The following is a 17,079-nucleotide window of genomic DNA, read 5'->3' on the forward strand; positions in this document are numbered from 1 at the left end:
GGACTTGAGACAAAGTTTGGGGGAATTGGCTGAACCTTAATTACATGGCACATCTTACTGTGGTGTATGCTGAAACTTTGATTCAACTAGATGTAACTAGATGTCATTTACAAACCACATCACAGTAAAGACATCACTGAGCCATTGTAATCATGTAAGTCCTCTAGGCCTGTCTCACCTGGGAGAGAGAAAGTAAGGAAAACATTTCCAACACCCAGCCATGCTAAGCATTAGGGAAGGTATTAAATGGAAGAGGGAGAGCCTGAATGAGTCTAAACTAATGAGTCTACAAACTTAGTCCAATGACGTCACCAAGATGACAGCTATGAAATCTGTGGACTCAAACTGGTGTGTGGAGAATTAGACTTAATTGGAGAAAGAAGGGCTGTTTCAACTACCCTCCCACAGGGATCTCTAAAGGGACTTCAGGGAGAGCTTGTGATCCCCAGCAGTTGAAATAAAGGCCCCAAAAATCAATCCAGAGATGCCAGCTTTCATTCAGGTGCCTCACATTATCCCCCAATCCTCATGTTCCCAGCACAACTCAGCACTGCATCTTCTGCTCTTTCTCCTTCTTTTATCTTCTCATCTGATCCCAAACCTCTCTCTGCTGCAGAGCACCTGTAGAGTGAGATTAGACAGCCCAGCCAGCACTGCCAGCCTACATTGTCTGGTAAAGTAAAGGCACTCAACCAGATTAGCTAGACAGTGACCCAGACAAAGGGCATGAGCAGAGTGCAGGTGAGCAGCTGCGATGATCCACATGTTGGTTTAGAGCATCTGTCCATCACCGGTGGATCCTCTCGTATCCTGACGGTATCCAAACCATGCTTCCTCCACCCAGCCTGTATTCTCTTTTTACCCTCAAGACTTTACCTGTTTTTTGAAGTCAAGGAAATAAACTAGAGGAGAACTCAACAGCAGAAAACAAGAAAAAGGGATTACCTGACCTTTTCAGAGATTTCAAACATTATCTTACCTTTTAAAAATAAAACTTTGGTAAGATTTTAGTATCTTTGTCCTGCATAAACCTTCAGTCTCAGAATGCTCTACAGATTGCTCTGAACCTTCTTCCATTTCTGCCTCCATCAAAATGTTTCTAAACTTTGACACTGATTCCTATTCTGTTTAGCAAGCAGGTCTGTAGCCACAGACTCCTGAACCTTGTTTAGCTGCTTCAAGCTGCACAGTGACTGGATCACATTACCATTTTGAGTTCTCTGGATGTTGAAATGAGCATAAAGGACATTTCTCTCTGCATCAGGGCACATGATCAAGTTACCCCATCCCTGCAAGTTCCTGCCTGTGAGCTGAGCCACTGTGACCATCCAACTGCACAAGCTTAGCCTGTGACAAAACCAAGACAACATGTCTTATTTAAACACTTTTTCATTATGGATGAGGCTACTGCAACTATCTCATGTTTACTGGGCTCCATAGGAAGACTTCTTGACAAGAGTAGTAGGCATGTCTTCTCTTTTGAGCCCCAGTGCTTTCTGAAGAAAGCATTTCTAGGGCTGCTGTAGGCTGACAATGCTCAAACAAAAGCCTATACTCAGAGGAAGGTATAAGACTGTGGTACCATGTCAAAACATGCAGTGTCATGGAAAGACTTTCCCAGACACCAGATTTCCTTTCTGAATCTGGCCCTCAGAGTCTAGCTTGACCATGTGGACCAAAGTTGGTGTTAAGATCGACACTACACCCCTATGACCAGGCTAGCACTCATCACACTCCATGGTCCAGCTTGTTACATCTGCTAAAAGGCTCTAGCTCATCTGAAGGTGTCCACACCACTGAATGAAACTGAGTAGTACCCCATGCCACGCACATACCATGCAGTGGGGGGATCAGGAAACCCAGCTCTCTGTCTGGCAGGTCCCAGTACTCACCCTGAGTACAGGGTTGCATCCACATGGGCTGGACAAGGATGCAAGGGAGATTTGAATCCAGACAGCTCTCAAAATACTGCACCCTCAGATCCCAGATCTCCCAAGTGTGCTGTCTTTGGTCCCAGATCCAGACTGGTATCCAGGTTGCCTCCATACCAGAAACACCATGAGATCCTTGAGTTTCTCCATACTGTCATGAGATCTGTGAGGTCCATACCAAACACTGCCCCTGTCAAAGGGAACCAGAGGTCCTGCTCCAGCTAGCATGTAGGCAAGGGGAACAGCAGCTGGGGAAGAGATCCCATCCACATCATCATAACAATGCAGATGTTTCTCGGAACCTATAGTACCAGTCTGCCTCCTTGCACATGTCAGGTGCCAGCTAGGCACGGGAAGGTGCTGAGATGGAAAGCAGCAGGACAAAAAATATGTTTCCAGAGGAAAAAGTTACCCAAGAATGAAGACAGAACACCTTGGAGATCTGGGGTGCATTTTGAGTGCTGTCTGGTATGTAAACCTGCCTTGTGTCAAGGATGCAGCAGTGCCCAGAGGTCTGTGACCACTGGAGAAGAGGAGGAGGAAGGCAGGGGTGACTCAGAATGTGGCAGGATTTGCTAGTAGCTACACTTAGAGGTGGTAAGAAAGGCTTTAACAGTGCTCCAAGGGGGAAATATGTGATGTCCCACTCCTTTTCCCAAGGCAGGGGTAGAAAGGAAGGCCAGGCCATTCAGCAAAGAACCGGGACCTTCAGGAAAAACACTGGTTGGAAATGTATACACCAGGAGCAACAGGGCTACAGGGGTTGAGGCACATGGGGCTACATGGAGTGATGGGGTTTTATTCCCTGGCCCATAGGGACTGTCTGGGCCATGGGGAGAACACGCTGAGCTTCTTGAGGTGTAGGGTCTAACACCCTTGTCCAGCCTACCTGGTAAGATGCCTGTCTTGAGCCACAGGCCAAACAGAAGTGACTAAGCGCCGTGACCAAGCTGCCTGTGAGAGGCAGTCTCTCCTTTCCCAGGGAACTGCAGCTACCACCAAGCTTGCATGGTGCTTTCTCAACAGGGTGTTTAAAATCCAGTGGATCATTTACAACCTTTCAGTGAAACAATGAGAGGTGGGACAACCTAAAGGTGCCAGACAAGCTTTTGAATCCAGATATTTAAAAGAAATGCAAGAATTTTAGAAGAATGAGATACTTGTCAGCTTTCCAGATCATCACACCTCACAACATCTTCATTACCTCCCCATATGTTATACACATGTGCAATTCTACGATAGATCATCAGTAACCATAAAATCAGGGGGACTATGTGTTATTTAGATAACAATTGAGAGAGATCACAAAAAAGGAATGTGAAGGAAAAAAGTCAATTACAACTTTAACTCTGGAGACCTTACCATCTTTTCACATCATTAAGAAAAAAACAGTCAGTCAAGGATGATGCTCCCACAGAGGAAAGAAGTTTTTCAAAAGGAGAAACTTCTGTGTAAGTCACACGGCGTTTTGCCAGTTCCTTTCCATTGCTGAAATTAGGCTTTTAGTGAAAATAGCGTATATCTAATGCAATGCAAATATGTAGCATGGATCTATGTTGGTGCACACAAAGGAAAAATCCTGGGGAAGGACGGTATGGTCATTGTATTAATGGTGCTGCGTCTCAGCATGATGTCCCCAGTGCAGTGGAAGGCTAAGCACAACACAAGAGCAAATTTTAAGTGCAGTTTTCTAATCAGAAAAGCTTTTAAAGGATACCTGGCCAGTCCCTGCTGTGGCTGCAATCAGATGTTCTTTAAAATCATAAAAGATTGAGCTTTCCAAGGTGGAAACATCCCCATAAAATCTGCATAGCAGAATGGTCAACAGAGAGACACAGCCAGCTGTGCTGCCACTTCTGGGCATGAGCAGCTGGAATGAAAATATAGTACAGATCTCAAAATAACCACCTGGTCCTTGGCTCTCAGGGTGCCTGCTCGTTTGGACGGGATTCTCGTGGGCTGTCCAGCGTGCTGGCACTGCCTGGGTGGTGCAGTGTCCCCCAGTGGGGGAAGACTCTCTGACACAGAAATCATGCGCTCCACCAGAAAGAGCTGAACCAATAGCCAGGCACCTGGCTTCTAGATCCACCCTTGTATACATGTTTTGATTTTTATTTTTGTGTGCCTATTTTCTACTGCATTTGTGACAACTGAATAGGAGGGAATGCTAAAAAGCATTTCCACCACATTAAATCAAATTAAACATTTTGGGAAATCTGTTCTTGCTTTCTGGAGACTCAAGGAAAAATGTGATGGCAGGGCGCAGATGTATTTTCTGCAATTTTCTTATGACTTATGCTTAGAAGATTCACGTCTTTTTTCTTGTATTTATTTCCTATAGCCTCTTTTGGTTTTCTCACCTATCCTCAAAAAAAAAACCCAAACCCAAAAACAAACCCACAAAAAAACCTGCTAAAAACGTAACAAGCACATCGTACAAATATCAATAAACCTGTATATTGAAAGAGCTGGAAATGCTTAAAATCCAGCTGCAATTATATAGCATGTTCTTCAAGTTACCATTGCAATAGTTATCAACCTCTCCCTCTCTAAGATAGACACCAGCAATAGAAATAATTTTTTTTGAAAGATCTAGGGAAAGATCAGTGGCTTTGGGAGAAATCAGAGAGAAGTAGCGATTTAAGAAGATTCCAGGATGCAATAAAGCATTTATGCAAAATGTCTCATAAAAGCAAAACAAATAAGGGGAAAGAAGCTATATGGGGGGAGCAGGGGGATGGGTACTTACACTCTTCTTCCATAACAATTATTTTAGTTTCTGAGGCTGGTAAGACTTGTGGTGCTTTCGTTGTTCCTGGGGAAATTAAGGTAAGAAAGTAGTGAACAAAATATCTATTTTGAGCAGAGAAGAGTGGGCTTAGCTACTGCAGGGAGGAGGACAAGAGCAGGTGCTGCTGGGTGGTGCAGGCTGGGGTGGCTGTCAACATGTTAGTACTGGTTAGAGTACACTCAGATGGGTAACTGGGTAACACAGGCAGATAAGTGAGTGCCCCTGCAGGGGACAGCACAGGGCATGCCAGTCCCCTCACTGTAAAGGGCCTCATGCCATTAGGATCTCTGTCATGATAAAAAGGCAGAAATGGCTCAGGATTCACCTGGCAGGTGATGAGCGAAACTGTGGGAGGTTTTCTTAGCCCTTATGGCCATGAGAGTGCAAAGACGGGATCACAGAACACAACAGCGAGAAAAATGTGGAGTTTAAGAAGAGGTGAGATCATCTGAAAAGCCTCCATACCACAAGTATGTGCAGTTCTGCAGCACAAAGTAATGCTCGTACAAGAGATGGAGGAACACAAAACAGATGATGGCCATGGCCCAAGACAATATGGGAGCCGAGCACATGTAGCAATTTCCTCTTTATAAACCAGGATACTGGGAAAGTCCAATGTCCACTGTCACGGGCTCTACTCAAGCCCGCTGGCAGCAACAGCCCCTTCTGGATCAAAGCCCCTCACCACCCTCTAGATGCACGAAGGAGAAAGCACCAGGGTGCTGCACGCACAGAGTTTGATTTTTCCTGCAGTGTTTAGCAAAGGGAGGTGTCAGTTAAGGAGGTACCTAGAAATGTTCTGAGGAAAAAAAGAATCTGAAACAGTCACATCTCAGCTGTGCCCTCACGTCCATGTGATACCAATATTAGACTACCCAATAAAGAGAACTGGGAAATGGGTCATTTTTCTAAGAAAGCATCTAATTTACCTCAAAGTAATAAAAATCTGAAAATAGCACCAAAGCACAATATGTTTTGGCTAAGCCCAGAAGCATTTCCTCAGAAACTGACAGTTTCCCAAAGCTTTTCAATGCAAAAGCATTTATTTCTGAGCCGGGCATTTTGTGGAAATACCAGAATTGCAGAGGAGAGATGAAGTGACGGGTTTGGCTGATGGGCATTTTCTAAGTGACAAGGGGTCGCTGCACTGCAGCCTCTCTCTTTCTAAAGAAAATCTCTCTTTAAAGTGGTGTTTTCGGTGATTTGCAACAGATCTGCATGGCTGATAAGGTGATCTTTTGAAACTGGTATAAACCGAAAAGTGGTAGTGGAATAGAGCAAAGAGTACCTTTGCAACGGCAACACTGCCTCATCAGGCTGAGAAATTTTTACCAGCAGAGACTGAATCTCAGACCTCCATGGGCCTGAGGGTTTCATGTGTGAGCTCCTTCTCTGCCGGCCAGGACTCAAGTGGGCTCAGGAGCCTCCGTCTCTGGCCTCTGCACCCCTGGAGGGGAACGGTGTGTTGGGCTGAGGACATCTCGCTCCTCCATGATGCTCATCTCAAGCCTCAACAGCTCAGGCCACCTCTTGCAATGCCACCTCTCTACAGGGGCACCCAGAGATGTCCCCAAACCTCGTGTCTCTGTATCACAAGATGCAGTGTTAGCTCAGGACTTTTTCCCAGTCCTGGATTCACCGATGTGTATCACAGCAATATTACAGGACTTCCAACAATACTGCTAAGTGTCAGGTCAGAAAGTGTGCTTTCAGCAGACAGTCCCAGAGCATCAGTCCCAGCCAGCCTGCCTGGGGCCAGCAGATGCAGCAGGTTCTGGGCAGTAGTAAAGATGCAGAATACAAAGCAGCAGAACATACAGAAACAGCAATAGTGAGCTTCTGGGAAAGAGCGGAAGGCTCCAACGGGAGGCCAGCTCACTCGTCTGCTCTGATGAATTGTTATAAACTGCTAGAACTTCACAGAGCTCTGTGTTGAGACTTAGCCATAACAGGATCAGTGCTAAGAGCCTGGAGAAGAATGCAGGGAGGGACAGAAGACAGCACACACGTGGATTCAGAGACAAGCAGATGCCCTGAGGACTTCTCTACTGAAAGATATCACAGAAGGGAGCTTGCAGAAGTGAGGAAAGGTGCCAAGGTCCCAAGAAGGCCCAGCAGTAAGTAAAGAGGGAGACTCCAGGACAGCAAGTGCCTGGGCACAGATGAAGGCTGCTCGGCTCTGGGTAGCTCCAGGGGGAAGTAAAAAAAAGAGTGCAAAGGGAGTGACAGAGCTGCAAAAGCCTACAGCGATCACCATCATCTTGTTTACCTTTGCAAGGGATTACAACAAGCATTCAACTGCTGTCCTGCCAGGTGACCGGAAAATAGCAGCAGCAAGGTGTGCATGCAGCTGAGAGTGGCAAGCTGAAGGCAGATTTGCAAGGCAGCTTAGAAAATGGATCAATCAAGGCACTGCCAGAGCAGGGCACAGTGGGCAATCTACTGGATCTGCAGCACCTTGCAGCCTGCAGCTCCCATTAGGAAAAGGTACAAGCCAGATCTCTGGGTCTCTTTGGTTGCTTTTCAGGTCTCAACACATTTCTGGGCAACTGAAGTGTGTCCTCATACTCCCTGTGACCAGAGCAAGAGCAACCACCTGTCCTTGCCAGACAGCATGCCTTCCTGCGGAGGAAGAGTTAAACCCTGACAAATGCTGCCATTACCCGTGCATGCGGGAAGGGGCAGTTGGAAGTTGTAGTGGCCTGATATGCATTTTCCTGGTGCCATAAGCAGTGTGCAGGATCAGAGCCTTGCAGCAGGCACTGCTCAATCACACTGTTCCTCTTGTGAAAGGGGATTGCTAGCAACTGGGAGGGGAGGGTGGAGGAGGCAGACAGGGCTCTGACAGCAGGCACATGCTGCCCATGCATATTGCACATGGGGAGGTGGGGATTGCACATCCAGCTCCCAGACAAAACAGGAACAGTCACATTGCGATGGGACAGCCAGACCATGAGTCAGAAGAAAAGGAGCAGCGCTGCCTCAGTTAGCTTTCTCTGGACACCTTTCCTATCATGATTGGAAAGAAAACTTAGCAGTAGGGCTAACTTCATAGACGTGAAGCATGAAGGCATAGAGGTCTGAGCATGGATGGCCTTTCTCCAGACTTTGCAAGCACTGGGTTTTTACAGGCAGAGTAACTGAGGGGGAGGCTACATGATATCACAGCTTCACAGAATAAAAGATTCAGGACTGCAAACACTGCTGAGGCAGAGGTTAATAGAGATGCCAGAAAGCAGCAGGAGAGAGCTACCTTCCTTCACATTTGACTAATGCTAATAAGAGCACAACAGAGAAACTGGATCACACCAAAAGGCTGCAGAGCACAGAGCCCAGGCTCCTGCAGTGGCCCATTATGAATGGCAGGAGGAAGAGCTTAGGAAACAGAGCTTGTACAGAGTCATCCCTCCCCTAGTCGCACCCTCCTGGCTTCTGGCAACCACTGTAGGGACTTTCTGAGCTGGAGGGTGCATCCAAACCATCATGTTAAGCAATATAATTATTATGACCAAGATAATAATAAAACCACCTAATCTCAGACTCCATCCGCTGAGCTCTAAGAGATGGAGCACACATTCTAGGATGAAAACCAGAAGCAACTTCACTCATCACAAAGCTATGGTTTAATTACTTGTCTTCTGGTGAATTTTGCTTCTCAGAAATGCTTTAAAAAAAGAAAACATCAAGCCCACCAGCTTTCTTTCCTCCTTACCCCTTTTTAAAAAAGTACATAGACTGTAAGTTTATTTAAAATGTAAATTAACCACATTGCCAGTGACAGATAACAAAGATAAACATTTATGCTAAGCTGCATTTTTCTTATCTCCCAAGATTGTTTTACTTGATACCCTGAAAGCATGAAACAAAATACAAGACAGATCATGTGCAGAACCTCCTGCTTCCTGCTTGAATGGCAGACAGCTCAAGACATTTGCTGGCTTCTTCACTTACCACTTTTCACATTCAGGCTGCCTTTTGCGGTGTCTTTCCCTAAAACGTTCTCCGCTTCGCAGCTGTACTCCCCAGCATCTTCCAGCTTCACCTTGTTGAACTGCAGTCTGGAAATCTTTCTGTTGAAAAGTACAGCAGACATTTCTTACTCGATTGCTAACCATCCTCATGAATTGATAACCATTCCTGGCCCTGGTATGCTGTCTGGTACATCACCCCTTCTTGAGAGGATGGGCTGCCTGACCTCACAAGCTGAATAGGCACTCAAGCCTGGTCAGGATTCAGATGAGACCCTTCCCAGAAATCACAACCACCATGATTTCCTAAATGAACGTCTCCCTCTGAACCCACTACTCTTAGCATGTTGCCATGGCTTGGTCTGACACCTCCTCTCATTTGCACAGAAGGTCTTGTGAGGAGTTGAGCCCAAGAGTCCCAGCATCCTAGCACACAGACTTTCTGCACTGGAGAAAAGCCACTTTACTGATGGACAGTAGGATATGCCTGCAAGACAGAGAAGTGGAGATGAGATGCATGTTCTGCACCTTCCTCAGCAAGGAGGCTGAGCAGTCCGGTGCTTTACCGGCTGCGTTCAGCAGTGCCACACACTCAAACAAACGCAAACACCCACAGGGTCGGGGGGACTCATCCTCTTCCAGCCTGAAAATCGAAAACCCTGTGGTTTGACCTAGACAGCCAGCTTGTAGCTTTATCTGAGCCAACAAATAGGGCAAATACTTTTTCTCCCCCATATACACACACTCCAATGTACTACAAACATGTGGGGCTGAACTGCACACAATCATCTTATCAGCCAGAAGTGCCTAGAAAGAGCAGAAGACAATGATTGCCCATGTCACATAACAACGTGTGCTGCATGCTTCACGGGAGAGGGACCGGCTCTGCAGCAGAGCTCTTCAGTGCTACGGAAAGATGAGCATCGCCTTTCCCACCGGCTATGACTGATGTCACATTCTCTGGGATGTCTCTCTGACTAATAGGCAAAACCTTCTATTGCCTAGTTTAACAGAGATCTGTAGGAGCCTTCAACACACACTGAATATCACTCATGAGACCACAGTGTGACTCCCACGTTAGGCCCTCTGTTTTACTACATTTCCTTCCATTTTAGCCAACTTATCAGAAACCACCCTGTGTACTCTTCTCATGAGAACATGTCTCTGCTGTCTACCCCAAGCTTTTATCTCAGGTCTGTGTCATACAGTTGCTTTATTTAGAGAACTGGAAACACTGCCAGCTTTAGAAAGAGGTCCCAGTGGCCTATGTCACTGAAGGCAAATAAAATTCCTTTTATGTGGAAAATAATCATTAGCTTTGGACATATTTGCAATGTTACATGTGTCATCTGAGAAGGACTTTTCTTTGGGCTGTGCAAATCATGGTCTATAGGAAGTCCTTCACAGAAGCACACTGGCATCTTTTTAACACCCTGACATGTTGTTCTACTGGGAGGCACGGCGCAAGAACACAGCATGAACATCTCACTGTTATAGTAGTAAATTAAAAGCACTTGGAGACAACTTCGTACAGCTCCCAGGATACAGGCACTGCCCTGTTTTACAGGATGCCGTCAAGTGTTCAGTTGCATGAGTTTAGGCCCCATGTGGAGTAATTTTTAAATGAATGTTGACAGTATGCAAAGATTTCTTGAATCCCTCTAATCCTAGGTCTCCCCTAATCCACTGTACAAAGCCAGTTATTTGGGCCAACATGTTCCAACGTGGGTGCCTAAACAAGCAGGCTGATGCAGAGTGGTGCAAAGCTGCCTTGACTCCCAGTGCTGTACACTTCTCTGAATTTTCTCAAGTCTCTTAGAGCAACCTGTGACAGTCCTGGGCATCATGATCCTTGCTGTTGTGGTGCCTTGGGAGTCAAGTAGCATCCAAGAGACAGCAAAGCATTTAAGGGCCTCCAGGGCCTGTTGCCGCCCAGTGGCAGTTGGGTTCTGCATCTTGCTGGGGAGGCACAATGGGCACCTGATGAAGGGGGTTGGCTCTGTTGGACTGTAGTGCCCAGTCCAGCACCATGCTCCCCACTCCCTCCACTGAGGCAGGTGTAGGAACACTAGGCAAAGGGTCGAGGTGGGCCTCTGATACTACTGCATGCAACTCCAAGAAGACAGCCCCCAGCACAGCCATTACCTTCTCTCAGTTGTCTCAACTCTTGTTGACAGAATACACCATTTGGTTTATAAACCACCTCTATGACAGGCTTGTAGCTATTGCTGCAACGCAGAGTGAAAAGGCAGGCAGCACGTGTTGAAAGAAGTTTGGAAGAGCGAGGCTCTAACTCCAAGTCCTGTAGAAAACAGTACCCTTGCACACCAACATGCTGAGGTTACCTGCTAGTGCAGAGCTGAAAGCATTAACAAATACGCTGCCTTCAGCTGCCAGAGGACAGATATTCTAATGATAATTAGCTGCATTGCAATCTTATATGCACAGCACGTTTCACCGTGTGTAGTAAGTGGAAAAATCCACTAGAGCATTAGAATATCACCTATGTATGTGATGCTTTACAGGTAAGGGTTTTAAGTCCCAAAGATACAAATTAGTAAGTTATTAGTGACACAAAAGGCTAATGAAAGGGGGCACACTTGACAGATTCATCTCCAAGAACAGGATGAGGGACGTTTGGTCTTTTACCTGGGACTGGAGAGGAATGTGAGCAGAATAAAAAGCAATGCTGGCATTTATAGCCTATCGCATCAAGGTAAAACCAAAGAGGATTATTTTGTTTTAATGCACAAGACTGCTGTGCTGTCAAAAGAGCTTATTTATATTTTCCATCACAGTTTGTTGAAATTCTCCCGGACTGTAAGATCTCCTTGAAAAATCAAGAGCTTTTTCTTGCTTTTCATGCCCCAGACCAATGGTGTAGCTACTCTTGGTCTCCACTCTGTTCTGAATAATGTCAGGTAACAGACTTGGGGGAGAGAGAGGAAGGGTACAGACAAGGATCAGTTTTAATGTGGAGCATAACCACACTAAAGAGAATTTCCCTATTCCAGGAAGCACTGAAACAGCCAGAGAGATACCTTGTTTCACAGCATTAGTCATGCACCTTTTAATTCACATGGATAATGCCTGTGCACTAGAAGAACTGAACTGAAGGATGTAAAAGAGATTAGACCTTGCTTGATCTGTGTGTGGCAAAGACAAAGATGACCAGTCTGTCTCTGTTCTATTTTACTATCTCCAAGTGCTACTGAAATATCTCAAAACTGCCTAGGAAATTGGGTTTTCAAGTTTGTGTTCTTCCTCCTGCTGTCCCCGAGGGCAGGTACTTTGTTCACTTGAGGGCTGAGGCATGTTTTTTCAGAAATACCAAGTAGTAGCATACAAGGAATTATGTTGTGCACAGGAGTTTTGTATCAAGTCCCCTGCTGCCCTCCTGGGCAGTGTGTCTCTTGGGGACGCCAGCCCCTGGGAAAGCCCTACCATGCGCATTCACAAGGGTGCCTGGCTGCCAGATGATGCCATTCTTCTGGAGGAAGGCACTGCCCTGGGGCTGTTTGTTCAGTGAAAGGGCCAGGGTCACTGACAGATCCCATCATTTCACTGCAGTGCAACTCTGTTGACATTTCTTTACTCCAGGGTAAAATATGCCTCATTGTCTTTTCTGACCCTCAGCACATATGACTTAGCCACGCACTAATTATCTCCTGTAGTGCCAGTGGAGGAATAAGCCATGGGGAATATGTTGTCTGCAAGCTCTGGGGGATAGGATTCACAAGGAGACTTTCAGCCTGGCCAGAAGAAGATCCCCCAAAATACCTTCCTGGCCAAGAGAAAAGAGTCCCCCAGAGGGCAGTTTGGAGCAATGAGTAAATCACCCTCTGCAGTGCCAATCTCCAGACTACAATGGGGAACAGGGAGATCAGCCCTTGGCTGGGACCTACACAAAGATCCTGGCAAATTCTGGCCAGGAAGGGTGGCCTCATCTGCTGTACTTTAGATATCTCAGAGTTAGACATGTAAACGTCTTGGGCCCTGAGGCCTCCAGTATAGTCAGAGGAAAAGAAACAGGCACTTCATCTCAGCCAAGGAGGAACTTTTCATGACAGGAGTCATGTTCCCACCAGCACTTTGGTCAAGCTTGAATCATTTTTCTCCTCTTCCCTACTGCCAAGTGGCAATGGGACCATCCTCCCAGGTCATCTCCTCGCAAAGCCATTCACCTCAGAGCATGTGAGCAGGAGAACAGCTGCCACGAGAGACACCTACGTTTCACTGAGGACTCAGTGTTCCCTATGTGAGTTCAGCTGCTTCTGCATCATTCAGGACAAAAACAGCTCTAGGATTACTACTGTTGTAGTATTTTATTAGTCTTCTAAAAATAGGGTAGCTAACACGTAAGTAATAAAGAAGTCAAGGAATTAGCTGATGAAGAGAATTTGAAGACTACACCATATGTGGCCCCTAAATTGTCAATGAAGAACACTGCACATAGTAAACACACCTGAGATCCTAGGAAAAGGAAATTCCCAAATATGACCCTTGCAAAGGACACACTGAATACACTGCTGTGGTTACCTATTAACTCCATTCCTCTCTGCACAGACAGCCGGTGGCAGGAAGCACACCAATACTGCAGAGACCAGAAAGGCCAGCAATTGCTATAACGTGTACTGCTTACACTCCTGCCAAAGATTTAATTGGTGCTTATGTGCTGTCCTGGCACTCTGCACAGTGGAGCATTTACCCTGAGAGAGCAGGTTAATGATTGGCAAGAAGATTCAGAATATCCAATTTTTCAGCTTACAGTCAAGAAGTGTTGTCCAGAAACTGTCAACATCAGGCAGACCCACTGGCCGGAGCAGGGACTTTCAGTGCCCTGGCCTCGAGGAACACTTTCATCTTCCCCAGCACACAGCGGGATAAAATCAGGTAGAAGAGATCACTGCAATGCAAATCAGCATAGGGACGGCCATGGCAAAGCACCTCTGTCCGGCAGAGCAGAAGTGGCAGCCAGGAACATCCTCTTCCCTGCACAGCCAGATGGAAACCACCCCAATCGCTTCCCTGCCCTTCAGTTACAGAGCAGCACAACAGAGCTGGGCGAGCTGGCTGTGCCTTGAAGTGCTTGAGAAAAACAAGTGGCCCTATGCTGGATGCTATGCGCTCTAGGGCATGATCTGGCTAGCTCAGGATTAGCTACAGAAACAGCAAATGGGAAAGGGGAGAAAAAAATACCCTCAAGCAAAGCAATCAAATAAGAGGGGTAAGGACAGGAAGGTTTGGACTTTTCAGCTCAGCCATCATCCCTTCTGCAGTGGGTGAAGTCCTCCTCCCCTCACACCATCTGCCCCGCTCAGTGTTTGACCTGCTGGAACTGTGGGAGAAGCAGGCATGGGAGACAGCTAATGTCCTTGCAGGTGCCCAGGACAGGACGAACCATCCCCTGACCCCCTCTGCCTGCTCTCTCCTACCCCTGTCCCCCGACATTAAAGTGCTGTTCTAACCTGAAAAGCAGATTTGCCCCTTCTCTGCTCAGCAGTGCTCTTGTCTCTCTGTGCCCAGGCTTGGGACAGGCTGATTTTAAAAGGAAGACTTGACCAGTCCTCACTCTGCAGAGCTGACACTGACACTGGGCTCAGAGTGAGAGCTGGAGTCCCTTCTGGTTCATGCAGCGTCAACAAAAGGGGAAAAGATCGATAAGTACGCTCCAAAGAGCAGGGTCACTTGTGCAACCCCCCTCCATCCTCAAATTCAGCCTGGGGCTGCATCACTGAATTGCCACAGATGTTCCCGCAATGGGAAGAGGTGTAGGGCAACAGAGGCAGCTCAATGCAACCACACACCAGTCCCTGGAGTGGACTTTGTGGCCACTCTGTTGAGAGGCAAACCCCTGTGTGCTGCTGCTCTTTGTGCCAGGCCAGTCTGTGGCAGCTGCCAGGGTGTGAAATCAATAAATACACAAAAGCTGAGTTTTTGGTTAAGACTGATGCACAGACCTGATGTCAGTGCAGGGTCCCTTGTATTACTTGTCCTGGAATTCAAGGCAATTGATCCATCCCATGAATTTTTCCTCCAACCCCAACGCCAGGATTTGAATTTCTTTGAGAAAATGTAGATCCTGGAGCAGTACTCTGAGGCCAGCTCAGAGCAGGTTCTTTCCCTGCTTACTGTGATATCGCACAGGAGCATGCCATCAGCCTCCCAGGAGCCAGGGACCTCAGAGCACAAATTGTGGAACAGATACCTCCCTGTCCCAAAGAACATATGACCTCTATACAGAGACGAGACACCTCTGGTAGGTGTGCAGCCAGGACAGTGTGCAGCGGTCTCACTATCTCAGCAACCAAACCACAAGCTCGTTCTGTAGTGGGGAGGAGAAGAGAGGGTCAGTGCTGCTGAGAAGAAGGCAGAGAGGTCCTTGTTTGGAAGTGTATCACATATTAGATGGAGGCTGATATGCTGGGCAAATCGGAAGCAGGACCAAAACTTCAGGGATTCCCAGAAGAGGGAGAGGAAGGCCTGAGAGGGCCTTTAAAGTAAAGCCAATTAGTTTTAAAGAATCAGGTGAGGAGGAGAGGGAGATGCCATACTAAAAGCAGCTGTCTGGGAGGGAGCCCTGTGCAGAGCACAGGAATGGAGATGAGCAGAACCAGGCTGCAGATTAGGAAAAAGCATTTGTGGGAACAGAGGTCATGGGAAAGGGATGGCATGTTCAGATGGACAGAGAACTACCCCTCCAAAATCTCTGTGAAACATATCACCATGGTGGTACACAGGGGTGTGCAAGAGATTCAGTTACAGTTTTGGGGCTCCTTTCTGAGTTTGGAGCCTTTGGGATGCATGTCATTCTTTTCTTCCTAAGTCATTTTTCTGCAACTGGTATGTATCCTCACCAGTGCCTGATCCATGAAGTATATGGGGAACATGGCAAATTCATGCCAGTAGGTATATAATGTTCTGTCCCAGATGAACTGCCTGCAGCCTCAGCCCTCACCCCAGCCCTCCTCCCAAGGCAAAGCATTTTAACTTAAACTGGATGAATGAGATTTCAGCTCATGTCTCAATGAGTGCTTCAACCTAATCTGTGACATTTTGCAGCCACAGTGGGCTAAGGTCTGTAGGGAGAGATTTTTATTTTCTAAAACAGCCAACATCCTGGAAAAACCACACAAAATTTCAGACTCATAAAGCTCCTTCCACATCTAAGTTTGCATACACCATCAGTTGAAGCAGCCCCGCATCTGACCGTAACTTGTTAGCCACTATAACTCAGTCAAGTTTGATTAAATGGCCATTCCCTGAATCTCTTAGGAGGCCCAAATTGCAAAGTCTGTGGATTGTTCTCCTCAAGACCCAAATGCTTCTCCTTTCAGTTCTCAAATTCCCTGGTTCAGTCCCAGGTGCATTGGCCAAGATGATGTCCATCATGTCCATTAAAACAACAAACAGACAAACAAAGGAGATGCTCTCCTTCACACCCCCCTCCAATAAAGTGCCTTCAGCAGCTAAAACCAAATCCCAAATATCAGAGACTTATAATGACATCGTGAGAGTTAGCAAGGCAGAAGCTCCCCTGGTGATTATAACAACACCGGTGTTTGAGAAGAGTCTTAGCTTCAAGGCATCTGGAATTGCTCTTGCAAGATCCATTGTCAAATGAGCTTTTTCCTTTGTTTAAAAATGTCAGCCTGAAGACCCCTGCCAGAGTGGTGGTATAGCCTGCTTGGGTTCACTCTGGCTCCCACAAGGCTTCAACAGTTCTCTTTGCCCCTCCTTGTCTCCAGGCTTAATTAGGAAATCATTTATCGTTATTGGCACTCTCTTTCCCCTGCTGCTTTGGCATTATTTTTTTTTTTTTTGCCTTCATTCCAGAGCAGTGAGCTGTACAGGGAAGACCACAGCCCCATTCATTGTGGGTGGGGAATAATCTACAGCAGGGAGCTCTACAAGGAAGACCCCAGCAATGAATCTGCCCTAACTAGCATCGCCTGAGGGACTACTGTACAGAAACAGGAGAGGAGGGTATCCCTTGGCTCCACTTACAGGCTAACAATAGGGATTCCTGGTGATACTGAAAGTAGGACGCTACTCCCAAGGGATGTTGTATGGTCAGCCTGTCCCAAACTGAACTGCCAACCCTCTCCAATCTAATGATATGCCTACTTCATCACCCCAGCAATCTCCCTTGCTAAAAGAGCACACAAAGAGAAGAGGCTGTAAGGACAGCCACAGCTAGGAGACTACCAGGCTCCTGGACCCCCTCTGACTCCAGCTGAAGATCTACATGTCTCAGGGCTGAGCCCTGAGCACAGTCTGAAGTGGGGTACATTCTCTACACCTCCACAAACAGAAACTCCCTTGGCTTTCTCCACAATTGGCATTTGACCATTTGCCAGGACAGTCAGAGAGTCAAAATCCAACCTTA

The 17,079-nt window shown here is 46.8% G+C and overlaps 1 protein-coding gene across 1 annotated transcript in view; it reads right to left on the minus strand.

The window, feature by feature from the left end:
- NRG2 (neuregulin 2) overlaps positions 1-17,079 on the minus strand; it is a gene marked incomplete at both ends in the record, with an annotated part of 176,093 nt that overhangs the window by 42,467 nt on the left and 116,547 nt on the right. Inside the window, 2 exons of the mRNA XM_082323932.1 lie at positions 4,681-4,746; positions 8,674-8,792. Coding sequence (XP_082180058.1) covers positions 4,681-4,746; positions 8,674-8,792 — 185 coding nt within the window. The remainder of the gene's footprint in view (positions 1-4,680; positions 4,747-8,673; positions 8,793-17,079) is intronic.

Source organism: Platalea leucorodia (genome assembly GCF_965183815.1).
Source record: "Platalea leucorodia genome assembly, chromosome: 11".
Lineage (NCBI taxonomy): Eukaryota > Metazoa > Chordata > Aves > Pelecaniformes > Threskiornithidae > Platalea > Platalea leucorodia.